Source organism: Lepidochelys kempii, chromosome 18 (genome assembly GCF_965140285.1).
Source record: "Lepidochelys kempii isolate rLepKem1 chromosome 18, rLepKem1.hap1, whole genome shotgun sequence".
Classification (NCBI taxonomy): Eukaryota; Metazoa; Chordata; order Testudines; family Cheloniidae; genus Lepidochelys; species Lepidochelys kempii.
The window spans coordinates 14813971-14838253 of record NC_136397.1 but is presented as its reverse complement, the minus strand read 5'-3'; the positions used below and the strand labels follow the sequence as shown (position 1 = coordinate 14838253).

Sequence of the window (24283 nt, the reverse complement as noted above, 5' to 3'; positions counted from 1 at the left end):
GGCTGGGTGTTTCAGTCATGGAAAAATCCCATTCTGCTGGGCGCGGGCGGCAGCCCCTGCGCTCTCCGGCCGGCGCGGGGGGGGGCGCAGTTGCATAGGGCCCCCGCCCCCCCCCAAGCCGCTCGTGGAGCGGGGGGGCCCGCTTTGGTCTTCCACCCAAATACCGTTCATCTCACTGAGCGCGGACTGGTGAACAAGCGCATCGTGTGTGTCGTGCTGGTCCATTTTTTGGTTTGTGGAAGTGATGCAATTAGTCCTGGATGAAGGGGGGGAGCCCTCAAAATTGTCCTGTTTAGGGGCCCGCATGGGGACCGAATGCACCAGGCACCAGCTTGCAAGCACCATGCCACCCGCTCACAGGCCAAGCACTTAAGGAGTACACAGCTCAGGATGGGGATAATCGAGAACCGAGGAACGAGGAGGCCAGTTTGCACCACAGTGCTTTTTTGGGTAGCCCATTATTATCCACTCAGAAAGCTAAGGTCTCACCTCTAGCAAAGGCAAAGTAGGTACCAGACCGTGGAAAAGCGCAGCTCAGGAGGGGAACGATTAAGAGCAACTGAAATGAGTTTGACAGTACTAGGTTAGATTTTGAAAAATACTATTTTCCATTCATAAAGCTAAAGTCAGCTCTGGCAATGTGATTTATCCTGGCCAAACCAAAGGAACAGGACCAGGGGAAGAGCAGCTAAGGGTAAGATAATTTATGGCGCATGCCACATGTTCCTAGCAAGAATTTTCATTCGCCTTCTCTTCCCCCCGCCCCCCCGGCAACATTTTTATCCATTCCAAGCTCTAAGAAAGCCATAGGAGAAGCCACATACAAAAAGTTGGGGGAAATGAAGGGTGGTGGAAGAATCCATGAAAACAGCAAACACATTGATGGGGGCAGACAATTGCTAAAAATGTCATGTCTTGCTGTTAGTGCTCGTTCCAGTAGGACTGAGTACTGGAGAAGTGTATCTAGAGGTAATGCTAACCAGGAAGAAGAAAAGGAGGACTTGTGGCACCTTAGAGCCTAAAATTTATTTGAGCATAAGCTTTCGTGAGCTACAGCTCACTTCGTCGGATGCATTCAGTGGAAAATACAGTGGGGAGATTAATATACATAGAGAACATGAAATAATGGGTGTTACCATACACACTGTAAGGAAAGCGATCACTTAAGATGAGCTATTACCAGCAGAAGAGTGGGGGGAGAAAACCTTTTGTAGTGATAATCAAGGTGGGCCATTTTCAGCAGTTGACAAGAACGTCTGAGGGACAGTGGGGAGAGGAGTGGGGGGGAAATAAACATGGGGAAATAGTTTTACTTTGTGTAATGACCCATCCACTCCCAGTCTCTATTCAAGCCTAAATTAATTGTACCCAGTTTGCAAATTAATTCCAATTCAGTAGTCTTTCATTGGAGTCTGTTTTTGAAGTTTTTTTGTTGAAGAATTGCCACTTTTAGGTCTGTAATCGAGTGACCAGAGAGATTGAAGTGTTCTCCGACTGGTTTTTGAATGTTATAATTCTTGACGTATGATTTGTGTCCATTTATTCTTTTACATAGAGACTGTCCAGTTTGGCCAATGTACATGGCAGAGGGGCATTGCTGGCACATGATGGCATATATCACATTGGTAGATGTGCAGGTGAATGAGCCTCTGATAGTGTGGCTGATGTGATTAGGCCCTATGATGGTGTCTCCTGAATAGATATGTGGACACAGTTGGCAGTGGGCTTTGTTGCAAGGATAGGTTCCTGGGTTAGTGGTTCTGGTGTGTGGTTGCTGGTGAGTAGCAAGGCATTTTACATTTTATTAACCATTCAGAAACTCAGGCCCCAAGATCTAGGAAGGCCAAAGAATCAGAGATTGGAAAACATAGCTAACACATACATTTCATTTGGCACTTTGCAACAAGATTTCTGAGGCTCGAAAGCAGTGGTTATTCTGAAAGGGAAGGGGAAAAGGGGATTTCCCTGCCACTCTGGAGGGTTTCACTCCTCATCCCTACCTTTAGATTCATCTCAGCCACCCCTCTAGGGATGACTTGCAGCCCTGGCTCAAAAAGAGAGATTTTAAAAGAAATTTTCCATTTGTACATAGAGAACGAACCAGAACATTTAAGTTGCATAGTCCCTATTGGTGTGGTATCCAGGCTCTGTTATACCAAATATTTAAAAAATACAAATAATACAAAGCTACCCTCTAGGCAGCACAGAAACTGTCACCCATGCTTTAATTAGTGTTAATTAATTAATTAATCTCCCCCACCAAAAAATCTCTGGAAGAGGATATCCCTGTACAGTTATATCCCCTTTCTACAGATGGCTGGGAGAACAGCCATCCTTGTTAACGACATAGGTCCCAATTCTGCAAACACTTATAGACATGAGCTCATCGGGACTACTTGTGTACATAAGCGTCTGCAGGATCAGAGCCATCATTGTTAACAACAGGCGTTTTGGTGCCTAAAGAATGCCGGATCCATGCCAAGGGGAGTTTTTCGTTCTGTGGCAAAGCTCTCAGGACTAGATCCACAAAAGGGACTCAGACTCAGCATTGCAATAGCTAATGCTGAGGCGCCCTGCTGCCAAGTGGAATCCACAGCTGAGTTAGGTGCCCATGCTCCCTATACAATGCATGGGGAGAGTTAGACTCCTTTAAGAATGGGATTCACAAAAGCCACCATATCAAGTGGGGAGCCGCTTAAGCTGGCCCATAGCAAGTGCTGAGGAGGAGAGAGATGTCCTAAGCCCCGCCCCACAAAGGGCTTTATTTCATGATAATGACTGTGCAGCAGTGTAAGTCAAAGGATTTAGGTGCCTACATCTGGGCCGGAGGGAGGCGCCTTCCTCAGGTTAGAATTCACAATCACATACCTGCTCCTGGCGTTAGATGCCTAAGCCCTTTCTCACAACAAAATGAGGTGAAGCCCCACCCCTATAAACTTTCAGCCTGGTGGTTAGACCACCCACCCTGCAGTGTTTTCTGTGGAGTCCAATCCAGTAGGCAGCTTCTGAGAACGCCTAGAGGATTGGGCCACACAGGTAAGGTAGGTGGGGTGATGCCTAGTTTGAGGTTTCTGCTGGGGCTTAGGTATGAGCTAGGCACCCAAAGCACCGAGACTGAGGCAGCTGTGCATATGCTCACTGGCAGATTTGTAGGGGGCTTTTCCAGTGGAAATTTAGGTGCCTAGGGACTTCAGGCAGCACCTGAGCAGAGGTTTTGAGAATCTACAGTTTGGATTTAGATGCCTAACAAGGCTCTGCTTCAAAGGCCATTGAAGTCCATGGGAATATTTCCATTGTTTTTAATTGGCTTTGGCTCAGGACCTGAGTGGCTTTATATGTGAGAAAAAGCCACGGATTTGTCAGTTTCAATATTTATATATTGGAGAGAGGGATTTAAAATGTTTATTGTTGTTAAAATCCAAGCTAGGGCCCTGATCCTGCAAAGATTTATGCAGGTATGTAACTTTACTCAGGTCAGTAGTCCCACTGAAATCATGTGAAGCCTCACCTGAGTAAAGTTACATACATGCATAGGTGTTTGCAAGTTAGGGGCTGGTAGCAATACATAAAATAGGGATCATGGCTACAATGCATACACAAAGGGAAAATACATTGATACCCACACCTAGCAAAGGCACCAAGAAATTGTACAGGAAACAAACTTTAAAGCATTGAAATTGAGACTTGGAAACTGAACAGTTCAGACAATTATATTCATCACATTAGTCACATAGTGCCTCTTATGCACAGATCTCAGCATGCTGCACTGTCATTAAAATGAAATAAAGCACAAGAAGGAGGGTATGTCTACACTTGGGAGCTATGTGGGCACAACTCCATAGTGTAGATACAGCCTATACTGGCAGAAGGGGCTTTTACATCAGTGTGGGAATACCACCTCCTGAACAAGCACATCCGTTAGGTCAGCATAGCTACATTGATCAGGGGTGCACATAAATCCCCTAGCCCCATGGAATTCTTCCTTGCACTATAGCAGAAATTATCCACATTTTCTTCAGTGAAGGTCCTTTGGAATCTGAGCATCTCCTGGGTTAGTTTTGCATAGAAGTGTTGGGGCAGGGGCTGGGAAACAGAATCTCTCCCCCCCCCTCCACTTTGTTGCTGGCATTGAATAGGGGGTATCCGTGGCTCCATGAAAATTCCTTGCCTCCAACATTTCATCCTATTACACAAGAAATATTTCAGTCAACTTTGTTTTTCTTTTAACCAGCCCCTTAAAAAACAAAAGAGGATTTTGCCTACACTTAGGAATAAAACTGCCAATTTTTGAAAAGCTACAGTGACTCAGAACACAGCAGTCCATCTCCTGAGATGTACAGGCTGCCAAGACCACACTGCCCCAGTGCTCGGCTGTCTCAGTTGGGTCAAATAAAAGGTTTTGGTCCCCACTTTCAGAGCCTTCAGGATCCTTGATGCTAAGAGCCGACGTTGACCATATCCTCCCCAGACAGCTACTTCTCATTCTTGATCTTGGGAACTCAGGAGACAGAGGTTTTCCAGTGATGGGTCATGAATCTGAACTTCAGTCCCGGCACAGATCAGGATAACCAGGGACCTCAGCATTTCCAGAGCAAAATGCAAACCCCACTTCTTTAACCCAGCGTTTCCATAATAACACCAGTAAAACACAAACAATGCTGAATCCCTACAGAGTAGGGGGGAAAGAGAGAAATAGATCTTTTATGCACACTTTGTCATTGGACAAGGTGCTAGGATACCAGAATGATGGGCATGGTATGTAAATCAAAATCTGCCAATGTTGGAACTCATTTGTAATAATAGAGGTATACATTATAGATGTCTCACCACCTAGGAATATAATCCAGTTTCCTTATGGTCTAAAATCATTTTCCTTTAATGGGATTTTTATAGACAGCCAGCCTAGCTATTCCCCTTATTATTATGGACTGTGACAAATTTACAGACGATATGCATCTAATCATTTATCCCATGCTCATTACTCTAGTATCTGAGGGGGCAATCCTGCTTCCACTCCTGTTTGAAATTTTTCAGCATGAGGGTTAAGAATGGCAACTCTGCCATGAAATGCCTGGCTGAGATTATCTGCTGAGGATTCCAAAGCATGTAAGCACAAGACCACAACCTGCACAGATCAGGACTTGCTAGTCAATTCATTAATATAGCCAATAGCCTATTACATAAACGCAGCGTACATTCCAGGGTGTGGGTTTACAGCACCTTGTATGCACATCCAGAGTGCTGCAGGAGTGGGGGATTCTACTTCAGACCTCACAACACACCTGAGGAGCGCGAATATCACCATATTACTGCTTACACATCATCCACATCTACCATATCCAGCAGATCTCTTTGTGTGTGCCTGCCAACTTGCATGTTGTTGACGTGTTCCCCCAAAAAGCAGAACTTCCAGCTGAGGATTCCGTTCTGGGACCGAGTGTTCTTGTAATCAAGGCTTCCTGATCTTCTGGCCTAACTCATCGCTCTGCATGGCTAGGGTGTCGCTGGTCCAGAGAAATGCTGTAATGGAAGCAGCACTCAGCACTGTGATGCTCTGATTTCCTCCCTCTATCGACTCTACAGACCGAGCTATTTAAGAAGCAGACGTTAGAAAGGTAATGGTGCACGTTAGACTAATGCTGGTTTGTGGGCTTCTTTTAAAAACATTACATGAATATTTGAATGTTTATTCACAGTTGCCTGCCTGGCTCCAGGTGCTGAATCTCAGAGCATTTCTCTCTGCTGTCACGCTTTTTGCAGCCATTGATCCATTGATTAGGTTTTAATGCACCAGGATAATGAAATGACTTAGCATGATCGTTATTTTGAAATTCTTATGACCTTTGTTTTCCACTTCTTCCCTAACCCACCCCATCCCTCACCCAGATTTCTTAAGGGCAGACAAGTGGAAGTACTGTGAATGCTTCCAAAAGCCACCTCCTTCACCAGCACCTAAATGCCAAATTGAAACTCATTGCCTGAGGGTAATTTCCAACCCATAACACCCCAGTTATCTGCCCACCTGTGGCATAATTAGCAGGGTTGTAGTTGAAGATCGTATACAAAGTTTGATCCTTTTAGATGTAATGCAGGTACTCAGGCACCAAGATCATGAGCTGATATCAATACCTAGATAGTGTGTAGGTGTATGTGTCTGCGTGCTATCATCCCATGTGCATAGGCAGGCCAGAATCTGCTCTCAAGAAACCGAGTTACAAATCCTGTATGACTGCAGCGACCTCACTCTGCCATCTGATCTGAGAATCATGCACATTGACGTGGGGTTTTATCCTGACTTCAATGGACTTTGGATTAGGTTGTTGGTGAGGAAGTCACTCTTCCATAGTTCATTATCCAACCAGCTGGAATGGGCCAAAGGGCTTATGGATCTTGATAACCAGGCCAGAGATTGTGTGGATAAGGTTTCCCCATCTAAGAGGTTCTCAAGGGGTTTATTCAATCAGATACATGCTTTCACTGGTACTTTAAAATGCAATAGGTATTGGATTCACTACTGACCTGTAGTGGGTGACAGTGTGGACTCTGGTTTGGGCACGTCCGTGCATAAGTTATATGCAGTGCATCAGGCATCAGTCTATGTGTCCATATATGTAAATACACTGCTGTGTACACATTCACCAATGAGAATACAGTACTATGAATGTACCTTATTTAAAATATAATGTCAATGCAAGTCAGTTGTAGTCCTTATAACCAAACGAGGGCTAACATGCCCAGAATGAGAAAGGGAGTAATTTTTATATATGAAATGATCACAGGTCTATTTTCAAACTTCAGGAGAGAGGTATTTATAAATATATCCAAGCCGCAAGGAAGGCTGAAAAAGTTAATGCTGACAAGCTAAGAGGGAAGTTCAAATGCAATCACCTGGCATTGTTGAGGGTTTGAGGTGAAACCAAAGGCTTTTAATCCAGCCGATCATGAACTGCCAAGAACTGAACAACCTGAAGGAAATTGCTGCTGATGTAACCTATGACAAGAGAAAACTTGTATGAAAAATTATTAAGTAATCACCTGGGTAGGTGCTGACGTGCTGAATACTGTACTGCACCTTGCTGTAGATTCTGGGTTCTTTACAGCTCTGATCTTTTTCTAGCATTTAAAGTCTGGTACAGTTATGGACAAGATGTCAAGACCAGGAACTGACTAGTCATTAATTGGCTTGTCATTAAGGAAGTAAATTTGCAATTTAATTAAAAAAAAAACCCCGAATATTACAATCAATTCACAGTAAATTAATAAATAATTCACCTACTTGTTTTGGTGAGTATTTAATGCTTGTGAAAAGCACCAGATGGATAGGACTGGACAGAAACATCCTGTATTTGCAGAACCAGTACAGCATGGGCAGCAGCTATGAGTTTCTTTTGCACTGCCCCCCACCAATCTCAACCTTAGCATGAAGGAATCATGTTTAGCTCCCGTACCCCCACACATGCTCTCTGAGCCAACTCAGTCTTTGGTCTCTCTGCTTAGACGGCTAGCAAGGGAGCCCACTAGTGCCCAGTGTTTTTTGTTCTGTTTTGTTGTGAAATATGCACCTGCTGAACAGGAACTGGGCCGAAATCACCCACTCATTTCACAAAGGCCCCGACCAGGAAATAAGGGATGTCAGCACTGCTTTCAGGAGGCAACTGCAGTACCTTTAGACAGCTAGCTAGATCACAGCTACTTTGAGTAACAACAGTACTGAAATTGCATCAGCTGCTCGGGTAGGTACTCAAGGTCCTGGCCCCTTCAACTCCTGTGCTGCAGCAGCTTCTCTGCTGTTGTTACTGGAGCTAGCTAGATTAAAGCTACCTTTGGTGTGTCATCTCCGGACTACATACCCATCATAACAGTTTTTTACCACTACCAGCCTAGGCTGGATTCAACAAGGCGAGCTGGGTGTGCATGGGTCTGCCACCCACTTTAACCATCCTTTGGACCATCCAAACTATTCCAGTCTTGTTTTTCTGTCGGTTTCTCTTTTCTGCTGTTCTATTTGCAGGGGCTTTCTGAATACAACTGTTGAATGTAGCAAGCACATGCTAATCCGTTAATTTAGTTCACTGAATTGTGATTTGAAGCAAGGTGAACAACAGGAGTAAACACTGAAGTTGTATACATCTGATCCACAGAATAAATACTGCCCCTAAGCCTCTGAGGGAGGCTTTACATCCTCCTTTTTCTCCCTCCATTGCAAGGTGCCTAAAGGCTTTATCTTGGTCCCTTCTGGGATGGATCTCTGCTAGCTTCAGCCTTGGACATCCCTATTTTTGGATAGTGGCCAACTTTCCATTCCCTGACTCACTCTCCTATCCCTCTGTTTCCCATAGAGGGGTAGCCAGTTTCTGGTTAAACTGTCACATCCTACTACTAAACATGTCAAGAGGCCTCTTTGTCCCGTATCTTTCATTCCACCACCATGCTCTTGAATCCAGCCTCAGTTTGCTCGAACTCTGAACTTCCGGTTTCTCCCACAACTTCCATGGCTGCTAGTTAGTCCCATCCGCACCTTCAGAACGTCACTGGGGAAGGCATTTATTTAGACCTGGCTGTTGCTGAACTCCTTATCCTTGAACCAATCACTCCACATCTCCACTACTGCAATCTCTTCTTTTAGGGCTTGCCACTGTCCCTATCCACACTTCTCTCTTGACCCAGGGAATAAGAACACATCCCTCCGATCACTTGCTGCCTCCCTCTGAGGTGCTAAATTAGTCTGAGTTGATACCTTTTGCCTTACAGCCCTCCTTCACTCCTTATCTGATAGTAGATCCTGTTTGTAAAGATGGGGGGATCCACTGAGCACACCAGACTGGGAGTGAGGAACTCCTGAGTTTCCCTCTGTGGCGTCTTCACCTATCCCAGAAGTGAATAAGGCAACTACTGAACTTCATAATTAATTAATTATCACCATTACTATTTGTTTAGGGCCTAGAGTGTAATGTTGCCCCATCTCATCTGTACAATTAGGTTGATCACACTCATCTACCCCGCAGGGCTGTGGCAGGGGTTAATTAGTTAGTGTTTGTAAAGCACTTTGAAGCTGAAAAGTGCTATATAAGGACTATGTTATTGTTTCTATGTATGACGGACTCTATACAAAACTAAACTGTATTGTATTTGGCCACTGGATGTCACAGCTGCTCAACATACAATACAGTAGGGGCCGGGGGGGGGGGGGAGGGAGGGTGGAGTGGGAAGAAGTGCTTACCCAGCGACAGGGTAACAACAGCATTCCAGAAATTGTTTTGTTCTGCATGGAGTATGTATTTGTTCAGGGGTTTGGGAGTTTTTGTTTCTTTTTACATTGTTTTTACTGATTTTCAGAACTACAGAACAGTAGGAGTGCTTTCTCTGCACATTACACAACGGGGAGTCAGGAGCAGTAGCTAGAAGCAAAGCACAAATGCAGCCGTGTTGTCCCCATGCAGGTTAACCACGTTCAGTTAGTTTAGAGAGATTCACTACAGGAGAAAAGTGAAATCTAATTTCGGGCATGTTTACAAAAAACTGCAAAAAGAAGTGTGTTCTTAAGTCCGGTTAGCTAACCCGCGTTAACTAACCTGGGTTAAAACAGCGCTGATGCAGCAACTCAGCTTTTAACTCAGGTTAGTGGCTCAGATCCAACTCCAGACTTCCCCATAGGCTTTAACTTGAGCTGTTAACCTGAGTTAAAAGCCAAATTGCCGTGTCTTCACCTCTATTTTAACCCAAGCTAGCTGACTGGAGGAAAGAACACACTTTTTTTTTAAATGTAGACATACCCATCCTCTCCTTTTGCCCTGAGCAGGAGAGAAAAAGAGAGGGATGGTCCACCCCTGGAGATGACAGGACTCAGGAGGTGACAAAGGACAGTCAAGGAGTGTGAATGCAGCTTGTGTAGATATACCGAAGCTGGCTTTAAACTAGCTAGCTTGGGTACCAGCAGCAAAGAAGCCCGTGGCAGAACAGGCTTCTGCATGGGCTTTACATGCCCACCAGGGACTCTGGGTAATAACTTGTTGTGTAGCTGGCCCACACTGAAACCCATGCTGCCGTGGCTTCTCTGCAATGGTACCCAAGCTCGCCAGCTTAAAGCCATCTCGGGTACGTCTACACAAGCTACAATCACATCCCCTGATTGCAGTGTCACGGCTGGATTACTAATGCCATCACAGCGCTAGATTTGGTACAAGGAGGCCCGTCACGAGGGAAGGAGTAGCGGAAATGCCCTCAGACAGGGGAAGAAGAGGCAGACTGAAAGGAGAGCCCCCACCAGGGAAATGGTGGCATGTTATAATCAACACCTTTGATTAGAAAATGAACACTGCAGCCATGAAGCTGTGTGCTCCGTGTAGCAACTGGCTTGTATATAACCACTAGCCACAGTGGGGCCACATGGAAGGGAGAAGACAGCTGTGAAGGCTGTCCCCTCTCACTGGGTCACTGCCTCCATCCCATTCACAGAAACTCCAGGTAGCCCACTGACCACACCGAGAAACAGGGAGGGGTCGGAGCTGGGTAACAGTTGATCTAACACTGCATGGCTGCCTTCTAAGTCCTGAATCCCAGGGTCAGGAATTAGTTAATGCTGCCCAGAGAAGAGCTCAGCTGACAATCTCTTGGGAGCCCAGTATGTAGGTCATGGCGCTCAAGTGCTGGTTGCCAGTCAGTGCATCTATCTGGGCTGGCACTGCCGTCTGGGGAGGTGTGCCAAGACGGCAAGCAGGGACAGCCCCTCTGGGGGGATGCCTAGGGATCTGCGAGGGTGGGTGCCAGGAATTCCTGGTGATCTTCAGGCTGCGTGGCCTAATCTGCACCTGCCCCATCACAGCACCCCTGGCCCCCTGTGGAAGAGGGGAGGGTGAGCCAAAAACAGAGTTTCCCCCAATCCCATGCACTGTCTGGGGGACTCATGGCTGCCAGGCTGGGGCAGGATGGGAGGGCACAGGGGGATGCCACAAATGAGATTTGTCGTAAGAGCAAGTTTTTGTTAAGGGACCGGGGGAACTATTGGGAGTGGGAGGAATGTGGTTTTGCTTCCCCTGCCCCAATTTCCCTCTCCTCTGTTTCTCTCTAGGTAGCTACGGGAGGGGGTTCTAGGTGTTGCAGGTAGCTGGGGTGGATGCTAGATGTCTGAGGTTGCTGGGAATGCTATTGCGGGAGTCTGGGTCAATACTGGGCCCGCCTCACATAAAAAAGGCCATATTGGGTCAGACCAAAGGTCCATATAGGCAAGTATCCTGTCTTCCAACAGTGGCCAATGCTAGGTGCCCCAGAGGGAATGAACAGAACAGGTAATCATCAAGTGATCCATTCCTTGTCGCCTGTTCCTAGCTTCTGGCAAACAGAGGCTAGAGACACCATCCCTGCCCATCCTGGCTAATAGCCATTGATGGAGCTATCCTCCATGACTTTGTCTAGTTCTTTTTTGAACCCTGTTATAGTCTTGGCCTTTACAACATCCTCTGGCAAGGAGTTCCACAGGTTGACTGTGTGTTGTATGAAGAAATACTTCCTTTTGTTTGTTTTAAACCTGCTTCCCAATACCACCATCACCCAGTTCCCCCAATAGCCCTCCACCCCAGCTCCGTCAACATCCTGGCCTTTTAATTCAGCAGGGAAACACGAGGCCATAGAGCTTCTGAATGAAGTCTAACTCCGTTCTGAGTTACAGCAGTCACTTTGCATGCAGAGCAGCTAAACCTCTTTCCAACCATAGGCATAACACTTTCCAAGAGGCAAATTCAGCATTACACAACAATTAAGCATTCATTGGGAGCAGTGAAGGATTCCGCATGACTAGGTGGCATTTGAACTCCTTTTGGGTGACTTTTCTTATACAAGAGAAAAGTAAATGGTCTTCTCCTTTAAGGGCCAAATACCAATACAACAGGGCATCCCTCAGCTCCACAGCAACTGTCTCTCCTTTCAGCCCAGCCTCTGCTGTTCTTCTCTCCCCAGGCTCCTCCCACCCTCTCACAGGCACACTCAGCTCCCACTAGTATAGCGCCTCCTTTGGAGTCTACCCCAAAGCCCACTGAACTCAGTAAAGTTGGTGTTTGACTTCAATGGACTTTGCAGTGGTGGGAATTAAATGATTCCCCAGAGCTGGCCCAGACCAGCTCCCCTGCAAATCCCTGCACGGGACAAACACCTGTGCCCCCTTCCCTAGCAACAGGGAGAAGATTAACTTTTCCCTGCCATTCACTGATTGGCATCTATACACCCCATCATAGCCTTATTCCAGATAATCAAAGTCTTCTACATTTAAGGGATCAGAATGACCAGGCACCTGCTGGAACATAGCCACATCTTTTGGACAATCAAACCCATGCATAATCTGAGACATTACCTGAAATCTTTAACTGTCCAGAAAATAGAAGTTGAAAAAGTGATTCTTCTATCACTCAGTTTTCTTTCTATAGCCTTACATTATTTTCTCTGCATCCTTGGCTGAATGACAGCTGTATGTGCATGGGGGTGGGGGAGGTGGGGAAAACTGCTCACAAGTATTTAAAGGGTGTAAATCCCCAAAAAGGGGAGACTTTTCTGGGTGGTTCAGAGACATACAGTTAGGAGTGATGGGGTGAAACTGAGCAAAGGAGCATTTAGGTTAAATATCAAGTGAAGTTACCTAGTGATGAGATCTTAGAGATTATGAAATAGGCTCCTAAGTGAAGTGGTGCTAGGTCCGTCACTCTTTAAATTGTACAAAGCAAGAGAAATTCTGCTCTCTAACATTGGTGCATTCCCAGACTATCTGACCTTTGGTTTTCTATCGTACCAATCACCACCATATCCAAGAGCTCCAGTAGAATCAATGGGTTCCTCTGAATTTACATCAGTGAGAGCAGAATTCGGCCACGCACATGGGGATATAATACAGGTGGAACCAATTCTGCAGTGACCACGAGGGCTGGAAGCTGGGTGGAATGATTCTTCCAACTTCCATGATTCTCACAGATTAGTTTAAATGCAGGAAAAACTAAAAATGTAGGGCCAAATTTCCAAAGAGGTCTCACTGCCCAATTTAAATAGGAGACCATGGAAGGACCTGATTTGTGTGCAAGAACATACAGGTGGAGAAATGGGGGCCAGATTGAACCCCTAACATAACAATAGTTTTGTTTCCCCAGAAAATTAAGGTAAAATAAAGCAAATAATTTTTTTCCACCACAGCAATCTGTTTGGTTGGATAGGTCCAGTGCAGAGGCCTCCCCGTTCCACTGTGTCTGTGGATGTTGTTGATATTTTTGCTGACTTACCACGTTTTAGCAGAGCTGTTGCTTGCTATGCAGTAGGCAAACCTAAACTGAGATGTAGCATGAAACAGCTTAATCAGTAATATCCTTATCTAAGCCACGGTTTCAAACCTCTGACATACGGGTCAGTCCCAGGAAATATGGCCATGTTCACGGGGAGTCACCTGGCCCACGTAAAAAGTGGGACACCGCTCAATTTAAAACGATTTGTCCTATTGCACCAGTTTTGATCATCCATCTGAGTGTGTAAGTGCAACACGGGCATTTGCATCATGTCCCCTGCTTGGAAGCATGGGCAACTTGTCTATCTGACCCCACCCTCTTAGTTCCCAGATGACCCCTAAATACTGCTCCACTCCCAGCTACAGACCCTCCTAGTCAGTGGAGTGACCTGCCTCCCTCACACCCCACCCTTCACACCTCTGTGATGCTTCCCAAAAGTCCATGCGGTCTTGTGAGGACCCTTCCTCCAAACTCCATTCAGAACAACAGGAATACGTATGTAGTGCCCACTGCTTAATCTAGAGCCGTGGTTCTCAACCAGGAACCACTTCCAGGGGGTACATCAACTCATCTAGATATTTGCCTAGTTTTACAAAAGGCTGCATTAAAAAGCACTAGCGAAGTCAGTCCAAACTAAGATTTCATACAGACAATGACTTGTTTATACTGCTCTATATACTATACACTGAGATGTAAGGACAATATTTATATTCCAATGGATTTATTTTATAATTACATGGTAAAATGAAAAAGTAAGCAATTCTGCAGGACTAGTGTGGCTGTGACACTTTTGTATTTTTCTGTCCGATTTTATAAGCAAGTAGTTTTTAAGTGAGGTGAAACTTGGGGGTATACAAATCAGACACCTGAAAGTGGTACGGTAGCCTGGAAAGGTTGAGAGCCACTGACGTAGAGGGAGACAGGGAAATGCCATTCACTTTCGGGAGAGGTCCACCAAACACCCTGCCTTCCTCCAATCTCCCTCATTCAGAACTGCAGTTTATGGACTGGAGTGTCTCCTACCATGCTAGCCCATGCAGCCTTTGCAGCCATTACTCCATGGCTGGGACCTGTCCAATCTGCAGCTCCCTTGGCTGCCTTTCTGTTTTTCACAAACAGCTGTCAAGAAATGTGAATATTTTACTCAGCCTGGCTCCAGCAGGAAAAACTCTGTTTGAAGAGGCATTAGCCTCTATTAACAAACACTAAACATCCAGGATGAGGGCAATCTGGTTGCCTGGAGTTAAACAACGAGCTCCTGGCCAAATGTTCCTCAGACCTGGTACTGATCCAGCAAACTCCCATTGACTTCAGCGATGGAGTATGTGATGTCCTGGATCAAAGGGGGACAAATTAAGGTTATGTCTATACTGCACACTAGGCTCAGGCTTGTGGGGCTTGTGGACCCAAGTTTTCCAAGCCTGTGGTTGAGCATGCATACTGCACTGGAAACCTGGGTTTACATTTGCTGGACCCAGGCCTCAGCCACACTAACAAGTTCACCCTGCACGACACAGACCTTCTGACTCAGGTCTGTGGCTCAACCTGCGTCCACATTACAAAATGACAGGGCTTTGGACCTGAATTTCAGTGGGGTCCTAGGACCCAGGTTCTGAGTGTTTGCTGACATGAGTCAGACTGATTTGTGCGCATACAGAAGGGGGGCTTGGGTTCAAATCTGAGTCAGAGCCTTAAATGCTGAGCCAGCTACTCCAGTGCAGGACCAAGGCTGCTATGTGATTATACACATTCCTGACTGGTAAGGGGGATAGTTACATCTTCAAGGATGGGTCTGAAGTTGCAATCTGACCTGAGTTCTTCAGCTGCCTGGAATAGAAGCAGCATCCTGGGTGAAGCCAAATTTAATTAATGGTACAGAGTGAACTGTAGGGGAGAGATGAAAATAAGGAAGGATATTCAAGCATGAGTGTCTGGAAGCCAAATCTGTGGGGTGAAAGACTGATTTCCCACTCTACTTTGTGGGGCTGGTGTCTGTATAAGTGCATCCATGGGCAAGCAGCCTGCCTTTATACCAAAAACATGCTAAGAACATTTATGCCTGAGCTATCTAGACATAGAATTTGCTGTTGACTAAACTCAGGTGCTGAGATGGGCCCAAAGCACAGTCCTGCCAGCAACACCCCTGGCCCTCTGGTAGATGGTTGAATCTGAATTTTACTACTGACTGCCCCCCCACACTTTCTTTTTTAATAACTGGCCAAACTAAAATCCCAGCTCTGAATACCTCATAATTTTGGCTCCAAACCGTGCAGCAGAGCCCATCTCTCATCAAAGGTATCATCAGTTTAATATCGGTTACATCCTCTAATGGGGAAACTAAGTCCTCTCCTTGTAGGGGATGGCTCCTAGGAGCCAATCATTCTTCATCTCTAACCACTCCATTGCTGTAACAGGTCAGACCACTGGTCCATTAAGTCTGCCAGTATCCTGCCAGTAGAGGCCACTACCTGATGCTCTAGAGAAGGGCAGAACGTGCACATAATGCACTTGCCCATCTGTGCAATTCTTTACATAGGTAGAAGTTCCTTCCTGACCCTTGTCTCAACCAGCTTGTACCCTGGAGCTTGAGATTTGAATATGCCTAGCATGTACAATTACAAATGTTTTGTTAAGATATATCTTCAAAGCAAATCCTGTATTGATTGAGCTGTAGGGGGCTAAAGTGATATTTAGGATAGATTGAACAGGTCTAGTTAAACCACCAGAGGGTCTAAAGAGGGCCAGCCCTATGACAGTGTGGGTGAGAATCATAGAATCATAGAATATCAGAGTTGGAAGGGACCACAGGAGTTCATCTAGTGCAACCCCCTGCTCGAAGCAGGACCAATTCCCAGTTAAATCATCCCAGCCAGGGCTTTGTCAAGCCTGACCTTAAAAACTTCTAAGGAAGGAGATTCTACCACCTCCCTAGGTAACGCATTCCAGTGTTTCACCACCCTCATAGTGAAAAAGTTTTTCCTAATATCCAATCTAAACCTCCCCCACTGCAACTTGAGACCATTACTCCTCGTTCTGTCATCTGCGACCATTGAGAACAGTCTAGAGCCATCCTCTTTGGAACCCCCTTTCAGGTAGTTGAAAGCAGCTATCAAATCCCCCCTCATTCTTCTCTTCTGCAGACTAAACAATCCCAGCTCCCGCAGCCTCTCCTCATAAGTCATGTGTTCTAGACCCCTAATCATTTTTGTTGCCCTTCACTGGACTCTCTCCAATTTATCCACATCCTTCTTGTAGTGTGGGGCCCAAAACTGGACACAGTACTCCAGATGAGGCCTCACCAATGTCGAATAGAGGGGAACAATCACGTCCCTCGATCTGCTCGCTGTGCCCCTACTTATACATCCCAAAATGCCATTGGCCTTCTTGGCAACAAGGGCACACTGCTGACTCATATCCAGCTTCTCGTCCACTGTCACCCCTAGGTCCTTTTCCGCAGAACTGCTGCCTAGCCATTCGGCTCCTAGTCTGTAGCGGTGCATTGGATTCTTCCGTCCTAAGTGCAGGACCCTGCACTTATCCTTATTGAACCTCATCAGATTTCTTTTGGCCCAATCCTCCAATTTGTCTAGGTCCTTCTGTATCCTATCCCTCCCCTCCAGCGTATCTACCACTCCTCCCAGTTTAGTATCATCCGCAAATTTGCTGAGAGTGCAATCTACACCATCCTCCAGATCATTTATGAAGATATTGAACAAAACCGGCCCCAGGACCGACCCCTGGGGCACTCCACTTGACACCGGCTGCCAACTAGACATGGAGCCATTGATCACTACCCGTTGAGCCCGACAATCTAGCCAGCTTTCTACCCACCTTATAGTGCATTCATCCAGCCCATACTTCCTTAACTTGCTGACAAGAATACTGTGGGAGACCGTGTCAAAAGCTTTGCTAAAGTCAAGAAACAATACATCCACTGCTTTCCCTTCATCCACAGAACCAGTAATCTCATCATAAAAGGCGATTAGATTAGTCAGGCATGACCTTCCCTTGGTGAATCCATGCTGGCTGTTCCTGATCACTTTCCTCTCATGCAAGTGCTTCAGGATTGATTCTTTGAGGACCTGCTCCATGATTTTTCCAGGGACTGAGGTGAGGCTGACTGGCCTGTAGTTCCCAGGATCCTCCTTCTTCCCTTTTTTAAAGATTGGCACTACATTAGCCTTTTTCCAGTCATCCGGGACTTCCCCCGTTCGCCACGAGTTTTCAAAGATAATGGCCAATGGCTCTGCAATCACAGCCGCCAATTCCTTCAGCACTCTCGGATGCAACTCGTCCGGCCCCATGGACTTGTGCACGTCCAGCTTTTCTAAATAGTCCCTAACCACTTCTATCTCCACAGAGGGCTGGCCTTCTCTTCCCCATTTTGTGATGCCCAGCGCAGCAGTCTGGGAGCTGACCTTGTTAGTGAAGACAGAGGCAAAAAAAGCATTGAGTACATTAGCTTTTTCCACATCCTCTGTCACTACGTTGCCTCCCTCATTCAGTAAGGGGCCCACACTTTCCTTGGCTTTCTTCTTGTTGCCAACATACCTGAAGAAACCCTTCTTGTTACTCTTGACATCTCTGGCTAGCTGCAGCTCCAGGTGCGATTTGGCCCTCCTGATATCATTCCTACATGCCCGAGCAATATTTTTATACTCTTCCCTGGTCATATGTCCAACCTTCCACTTCTTGTAAGCTTCTTTTTTATGTTTAAGATCCGCTAGGATTTCACCATTAAGCCAAGCTGGTCGCCTGCCATATTTACTATTCTTTCGACTCATCGGGATGGTTTGTCCCTGTAACCTCAACAGGGATTCCTTGAAATACAGCCAGCTCTCCTGGACTCCTTTCCCCTTCATGTTAGTCCCCCAGGGGATCCTGGCCATCCGTTCCCTGAGGGAGTCGAAGTCTGCTTTCCTGAAGTCCAGGGTCCGTATCCTGCTGCTTACCTTTCTTCCCTGCGTCAGGATCCTGAACTCAACCGACTCATGGTCACTGCCTCCCAGATTCCCATCCACTTTTGCTTCCCCCACTAATTCTACCCGGTTTGTGAGCAGCAGGTCAAGAAAAGCGCCCCCCCTAGTTGGCTCCTCTAGCACTTGCGCCAGGAAATTGTCCCCTACGCTTTCCAAAAACTTCCTGGATTGTCTATGCACTGCTGTATTGCTCTCCCAGCAGATATCAGGAAAATTAAAGCCACCCATGAGAATCAGGGCATGTGATCTAGTAGCTTCCGTGAGCTGCCGGAAGAAAGCCTCATCTACCTCATCCCCCTGGTCCAGTGGTCTATAGCAGACTCCCACCACTACATCACTCTTGTTGCACACACTTCTAAACTTAATCCAGAGACACTCAGGTTTTTCTACAGTTTTGTACCGGAGCTCTGAGCAGTCATACTGCTCCCTTACATACAGTGCTACTCCCCCACCTTTTCTGCCCTGCCTGTCCTTCCTGAACAGTTTATAACCATCCATGACAGTACTCCAGTCATGTGAGTTATCCCACCAAGTCTCTGAGGTGCCTGTATTTACTGATGCAGTCAGAGTGTTCATTGAATACTAGCTGAGACCCTGCTGTTTGTGACACTACCATTTTGGTATAGCTGCTGGTTACATGTGGATTGCAGGGCCACTATTAGTTCTCTGAGCTGCCAGGGGCATTTGTGAAACTCACTCTGAAGGGTAACACAGATTCATGAAATCACAGAGTGTAAATTAGTGGAGTACCATGAGAGTCAATTGTGCTTTTCCCACTTACACCAGATGAGATTCTAGCCCATAATAAACATTAGAGATGGCAAAGATGTATCAGGTCATCCAAGCTGTCTCCTGCCACTGAGGGATTGTCCCTTACAGGATGGTTTTTAATGGTATGGGGAAGAGATAGCGGGTATGATTTACTCTGAAAGGGGAATAGGGCTCATGCATAGGATAAAAGGGATGCATACATTTGCCTCCCCTTAGAAACTAGAATTTGCCCCTGAAATCAGCACAAACCCAAGGCCAAAGTTTTCAAAAACAGCTGCTAATTTTGGTTGCCCAGCCTGAGACACTTAAGGTCTGATTTCTGGAGTTGCTGAGCATGTGCGGTGCCTGCTGATTTCAGCTAGAGTTCCAGGGGAAAGTGGGGATAGGACAGAATCATAGAAGATCAGGGCTGGAAGGGACCTCAGGAGGTCACCTAGTCCCACCCCCTGCTCAAAGCAGGACCAATCCCCAAATAAATCACCCCAGCCAGGGCTTTGTCAAGCCGGGCCTTGAAAACCTCTAAGGATGGAAATTCCACCCCCTCCCTAGGTAACCCATTCCAGTGCTTCATCACCCTCCTCGTGAAATAGTGTTTCCTAATATTCAACCTAGACCTCCCCCACTGCAACGTGAGACCATTGCTCCTTGTTCCGTCATCTGCCACCACTGAGAACAGCCGAGCTCCATCCTCTTTGGAACCCCCCTTCAGATAGTTGAAGGCTGCTATCAAATCCCCCCTCACTCTTCTCTTCTGCAGACTAAACAAGCCCAGTTCCCTCAGCCTCTCCTCATCAGTCATGTGTTCCAGTCCCCTAATCGTTTTTGTTGCCCTCTGCTGGACGTTTTCCAATTTTTCCACATCCTTCTTGTAGCGTGGAGCCCAAAACTGGACACAGTACTCCAGCTGTGGCCTCATCAGTGCCAAATAGAGGGGAATAATCACGTCCCTCGATCTGCTGGCAATGCTCCTCCTAATGCAGCCCAAGATGCCATTAGCCTTTTTGGCAACAAGGGCACACTGCTGACTCATATCCAGCTTCTCGTCCACTGTAATCCCCAGGTCCTTTTCTGCAGAACTGCTTAGCCAGTCGGTCCCCAGCCTGTAGGAATGCATGGGATTCTTCTGTCCTAAGTGCAGGACTCTGCACTTGTCCTTGTTGAACCTCATCAGATTTCTTTTGGCCCAATCCTCCAATTTGTCTAGGTCACCCTGGATCCTATCCCTGCCCTCCAGCATATCTAGCTCTCCCCCCAGCTTAGTGTCATCTGCAGACTTGCTGAGGGTGCAATCCATCCCATCATCCAGATCATTAATAAATATGTTGAACAAAACAGGCCCCAGGACCAATCCCTGGGGCACTCGGCTTGATACCGGCTGCCAACTAGACATCGAGTGTTGATCACTACCCATCAAGCCTGACCTCTAGCCAGCTTTCTATCCACCTTATAGTCCATTCATCCAATCCATACTTTTTTAACTTGCTGGCAAGAATACTGTGGGAGACCGTATCAAAAACTTTGCTGAAGTCAAGATATATCATGTCCACTGCTTTCCCCATATCCACGGAGCCAGTTGTCTCGTCATAGAAGGCAATCAGGTTGGTCAGGCATGACTTGCCCTTGGTGAATTCATTTTGACTGTTCCTGATCACCTTCCTCTCCTCCAAGTGCTTCAAAATGGTTTCCTTGAGGACCTGCTCCATGATTTTTCCAGGGACTGAGGTGAGGCTGACAGGTCTGTAGTTCCCCAGGTTCTCCTTCTTCCCTTTTTTAAAAGATGGGCACTACATTTGTCTTTTTCCAATCCTCTGAGACCTCCCCCAATCACCACAAGTTTTCAAAGATAATGGCTAGTGGCTCTGCAATCCCATCAGCCAATTCCCTCGGCACCCTCAGATGCATTAGATCTGGACCCATGGACTTGTGCATGTCCAGCTTTTCTAAATAGTTCTTAACCTGTTCTTTCAGCACTGAGGGCTGCTCACCCTCCTCCCCATGCTGTGTTGCCCAGGACATCAGTGTGGAGCTGACCTTATCTGTGAAGACAGAGGGGGCAGGGGGCGGGAAGCAATGAGTACTTCAGCTGTTTCCACATCATCTGATGTCTCAGGTTGGGCTCTAAACAAGGGAAGTTCCCACAATTAGTGACCACTCTTGGCCTAAATTTCTTGTTTGTCCTCCAGAAAACTCCAAGTAAATCCCACAGCTTGGGCACTGAGCAGAACGGCTTCATGTAACATGAATTCACCCCACCTCCAGCAATCCCAGCACCAGCACAAGCTTGCAATGGGCTTCATTTCAAAACATCTGGGTCGCCCCTAGGGAGCTGATCAATAAAGGACGGGCTAGGGAAACAGATTGTTCCCAAATAACATCCATGTTCAATGCAAGTCAGGGTGGGGGACAGAAGGGATGCTTTGGTGCAGAAGTGACCTCCTGTCTAGTGTCTTGTTCGTCCTCAGATGTGATCCTATGTGGAATTCTGGAGCGAAAACAGGTATAAACCCCTAAAATTTCTCCCTCAGCTAATTCCAAGGACTATTTACCCAACTGGATACACAAGGATTATGAAATGCATTGCAGGACGTGTTTGATTAGTTCAGTCCTTACACAGTTCAGTGCAGCTGTCAGAATAAATGACTTCTTTAGAGGTGGGGGAGGGGGAGAAAAATACACATCAGATTAAGTAACTCAATAGTACAGCAGTTCCCAAACTTTAAACACATGGTGTGTGGGATATAGAAGAAAAAAGGCCTTTTAAAATTAACCATTCATGGACAAATGATGAGATTAAAAACAAAACAGCATTTCCCATTCTTCAGCTTGATGCAAGCCCCAGAAAGCCAAGTTTAAATGAAATCTGCAACTCCCGTACCTGTTCTGGCTGTGGCTTTCTTAAGTCATCACTGCAAGGCAGCGCAACATTACTGAAACTAGCGGAGACAGCGAGGGCAGAAGAACTGGAGATTTTATTGACATGATCTATCTATCTGGCCATTACCATAGTATCTAAGCACCGTCAATGTAAAATCTATTGCCATAGCAAAGTACTTAGTGGACTTCATGGAGTCTGGCATTTCTCCCTTTTTGGGGTTAAAATGCTGCTTGCAGGAGGCTCTTTGATTTTATTATTCATTTTGGTTTGGGGACATTATTGGTAGGGGTTTATTAGGCAGAGAGGAGTACAGGTTGCCAAGGTTGTTCTTACAACATTAGCATAGTCTAATGAACAGGACTTCAGCATAGCAGACAGGAGACCTGGGGTCTAGTCCCAGCTTTGCCACTGACATGCTGCGTGACCTTGGGCAAGTCACTTGGGGCCAGATTTTAAAGGTATTTAGGCACCTAAAGATGCGGATAGACACCTTAGTGGGATTTTCAAAAGCACTTTGGTGCCCAAGTCCCATAGATTTTAGGGGGGAAAATCTGGCCCCGGTGGTAGGGGTTGAGCACCTGTAGGTCCCATTGATTTCAAATATAGCTGTGCATACTCAGCACCTCTGAAAATTAGTCTCTTAACCTCTTTCTGCCTCAGACTGTTGCTCTGCAAAACAGTGCTGCTTTGAGCTCTGCAGCAGAAGAGCGTTAAGTGTTAATATTTGCAAGGCACTGTTGTATGGAAGCTCACAGCCCTGCTCAGGGGGAACAGCCAGACAGGAAAAGTGGCCAGAAAGGTATAAATCAAGTGCATGTCAGAAGCTGACCTCAAGGGCATTAGTGGAGTAACCTTCTGTTTCATTAGAACTGGCAGTCTCTGTGAGTGGATCAATAAAATGCTTTTAGCAGTGGTAGCTAGCAGCCCACGTAAAATATCCCTGGTGGTGGTTACTGTTTCAGCAGGGAGAGCAGAAGGATGGGACAGATAGCAGAAGGGCTGGACTTTGAGTAAATTGTTATTTACACTTTCTGGGATTGTCAAAGAAATGCATTTCCCAGCTCGGTTCTGATTTCAGACACTGCAAGAGCCATGAGGATTCCAGCCACCTTGCTGCACCTGCTCCTTGTGCATCTCAGCGCTTCTCATATAATGCACTGGACATACAAAGGTAACGAGCACAAGCAAGCAACTGGTTTTTAAGTGCTGCTGGCTCCACCAGGCTGCTTAAGACAGTCACCTGTGGCTGGAGGTAAAGCTGGGCTTTTCAGCTGGTCTATTCGAAAAAAACATGGCAGCTAATTTATTTCACTTCATTGATGACTGTGTATTTTAAAAGTGGTTCTTTTCACTGCCAACCTTCTCCATTCCTTTGTGTGATTGGAACATATTGTCAGAGAGAACAATGGGGTGCAAACAACGAGAAAAATCTTTACAGGGCTTTAGAATAAAAGCTGACCTTTTGCTGATCCTGGAAAGAAAAAAAAAGAGCTTTCCCTTTGGATAACTGCTTGCTCACTATTTTACTTTCACAGCCTGTGGAACATGGATACAGAGGTAGAGGGCTGCTGTTTGCATATTTGCCCTCGTGAAATTTTGCTTAATTCTTAGTTTTTTTCAGAATCTGTTGAAGTCACTGGGAGCCTTTCCATGGATTTCAATGGGTTTTGAAGCAGGCTGCCACAGTGGGGGAACTAAAGTTCTTGATTTAATTTTTTTTTTTTTTTAAATTCCAGTTAGCACACTGGGCTGCTTACAACAATTATCTTTGGAATCTTTTCACCAACATCTCTGGAGCATCTGTGCAATTACCTCACTGATGCATGTCTGGGAATTAAACAAACTACAGTACCTGCAAAAACGGACTTTCCCAAAGTAAAATGAAAGAAAAGAAAAGGTCTCAGATGTTGAAATAGGTTTATAATGATGTAGTAATAACAAAACAAACAAACAGAAAAACACTTGGCAGATGCTGAAATAGCTTTGAACAATTAAAAGATTTTTTAAAAAATGGTTAAAAAGCCAGACCAGCACCCTGTACTGTTGAATTCTCAGTGGGAGATTTCAGCAACAGCTTAAGGGTTTACCTTGGCTCTGGTATTCTGACTCTGAAATAGATCAACATGCTGTAAATGGCAAAGGGAACTGCTGGAAAAGGAAGAATGGATTTCCAAACTGATTCTAAGCCAGAGTAGTGACAGAGGACATAAAAGTTCCATAAAGTCCTGAATACAACAGTACAGCGAGAGCAAAGAGCCTTCAAAGATTAAAGCAGTGCTTAATTATTTGGATGGCACTGGGGTTGTGGAAGGTGTTAAATACTTACATTGAATTGAAGTGGAAATTGAAGCAGAAATTTTATTGCTTTATATATTAAAAGGGAGGGAATGTTAGCTAGTGAT

The 24283-nt window shown here is 45.9% G+C and overlaps 1 protein-coding gene across 5 annotated transcripts in view; it reads left to right on the top strand.

The window, feature by feature from the left end:
- CA6 (carbonic anhydrase 6) overlaps window positions 1-24283 on the top strand; it is a 46812-nt gene that overhangs the window by 584 nt on the left and 21945 nt on the right. The window contains exons 1-4 of one of the 5 annotated variants that reach the window (XM_073317186.2): window positions 30-231; window positions 621-694; window positions 5402-5615; window positions 22960-23052. In XM_073317186.2, coding sequence (XP_073173287.1) covers window positions 22974-23052 — 79 coding nt within the window. In that variant the 5' untranslated portion in view covers window positions 30-231; window positions 621-694; window positions 5402-5615; window positions 22960-22973. Of the gene's footprint in view, window positions 1-29; window positions 695-5401; window positions 5616-22942; window positions 23053-24283 lie in introns of those variants that run through there. The other 4 variants (XM_073317185.2, XM_073317187.2, XM_073317183.2 and 1 more) reach the window with 4 other exon arrangements.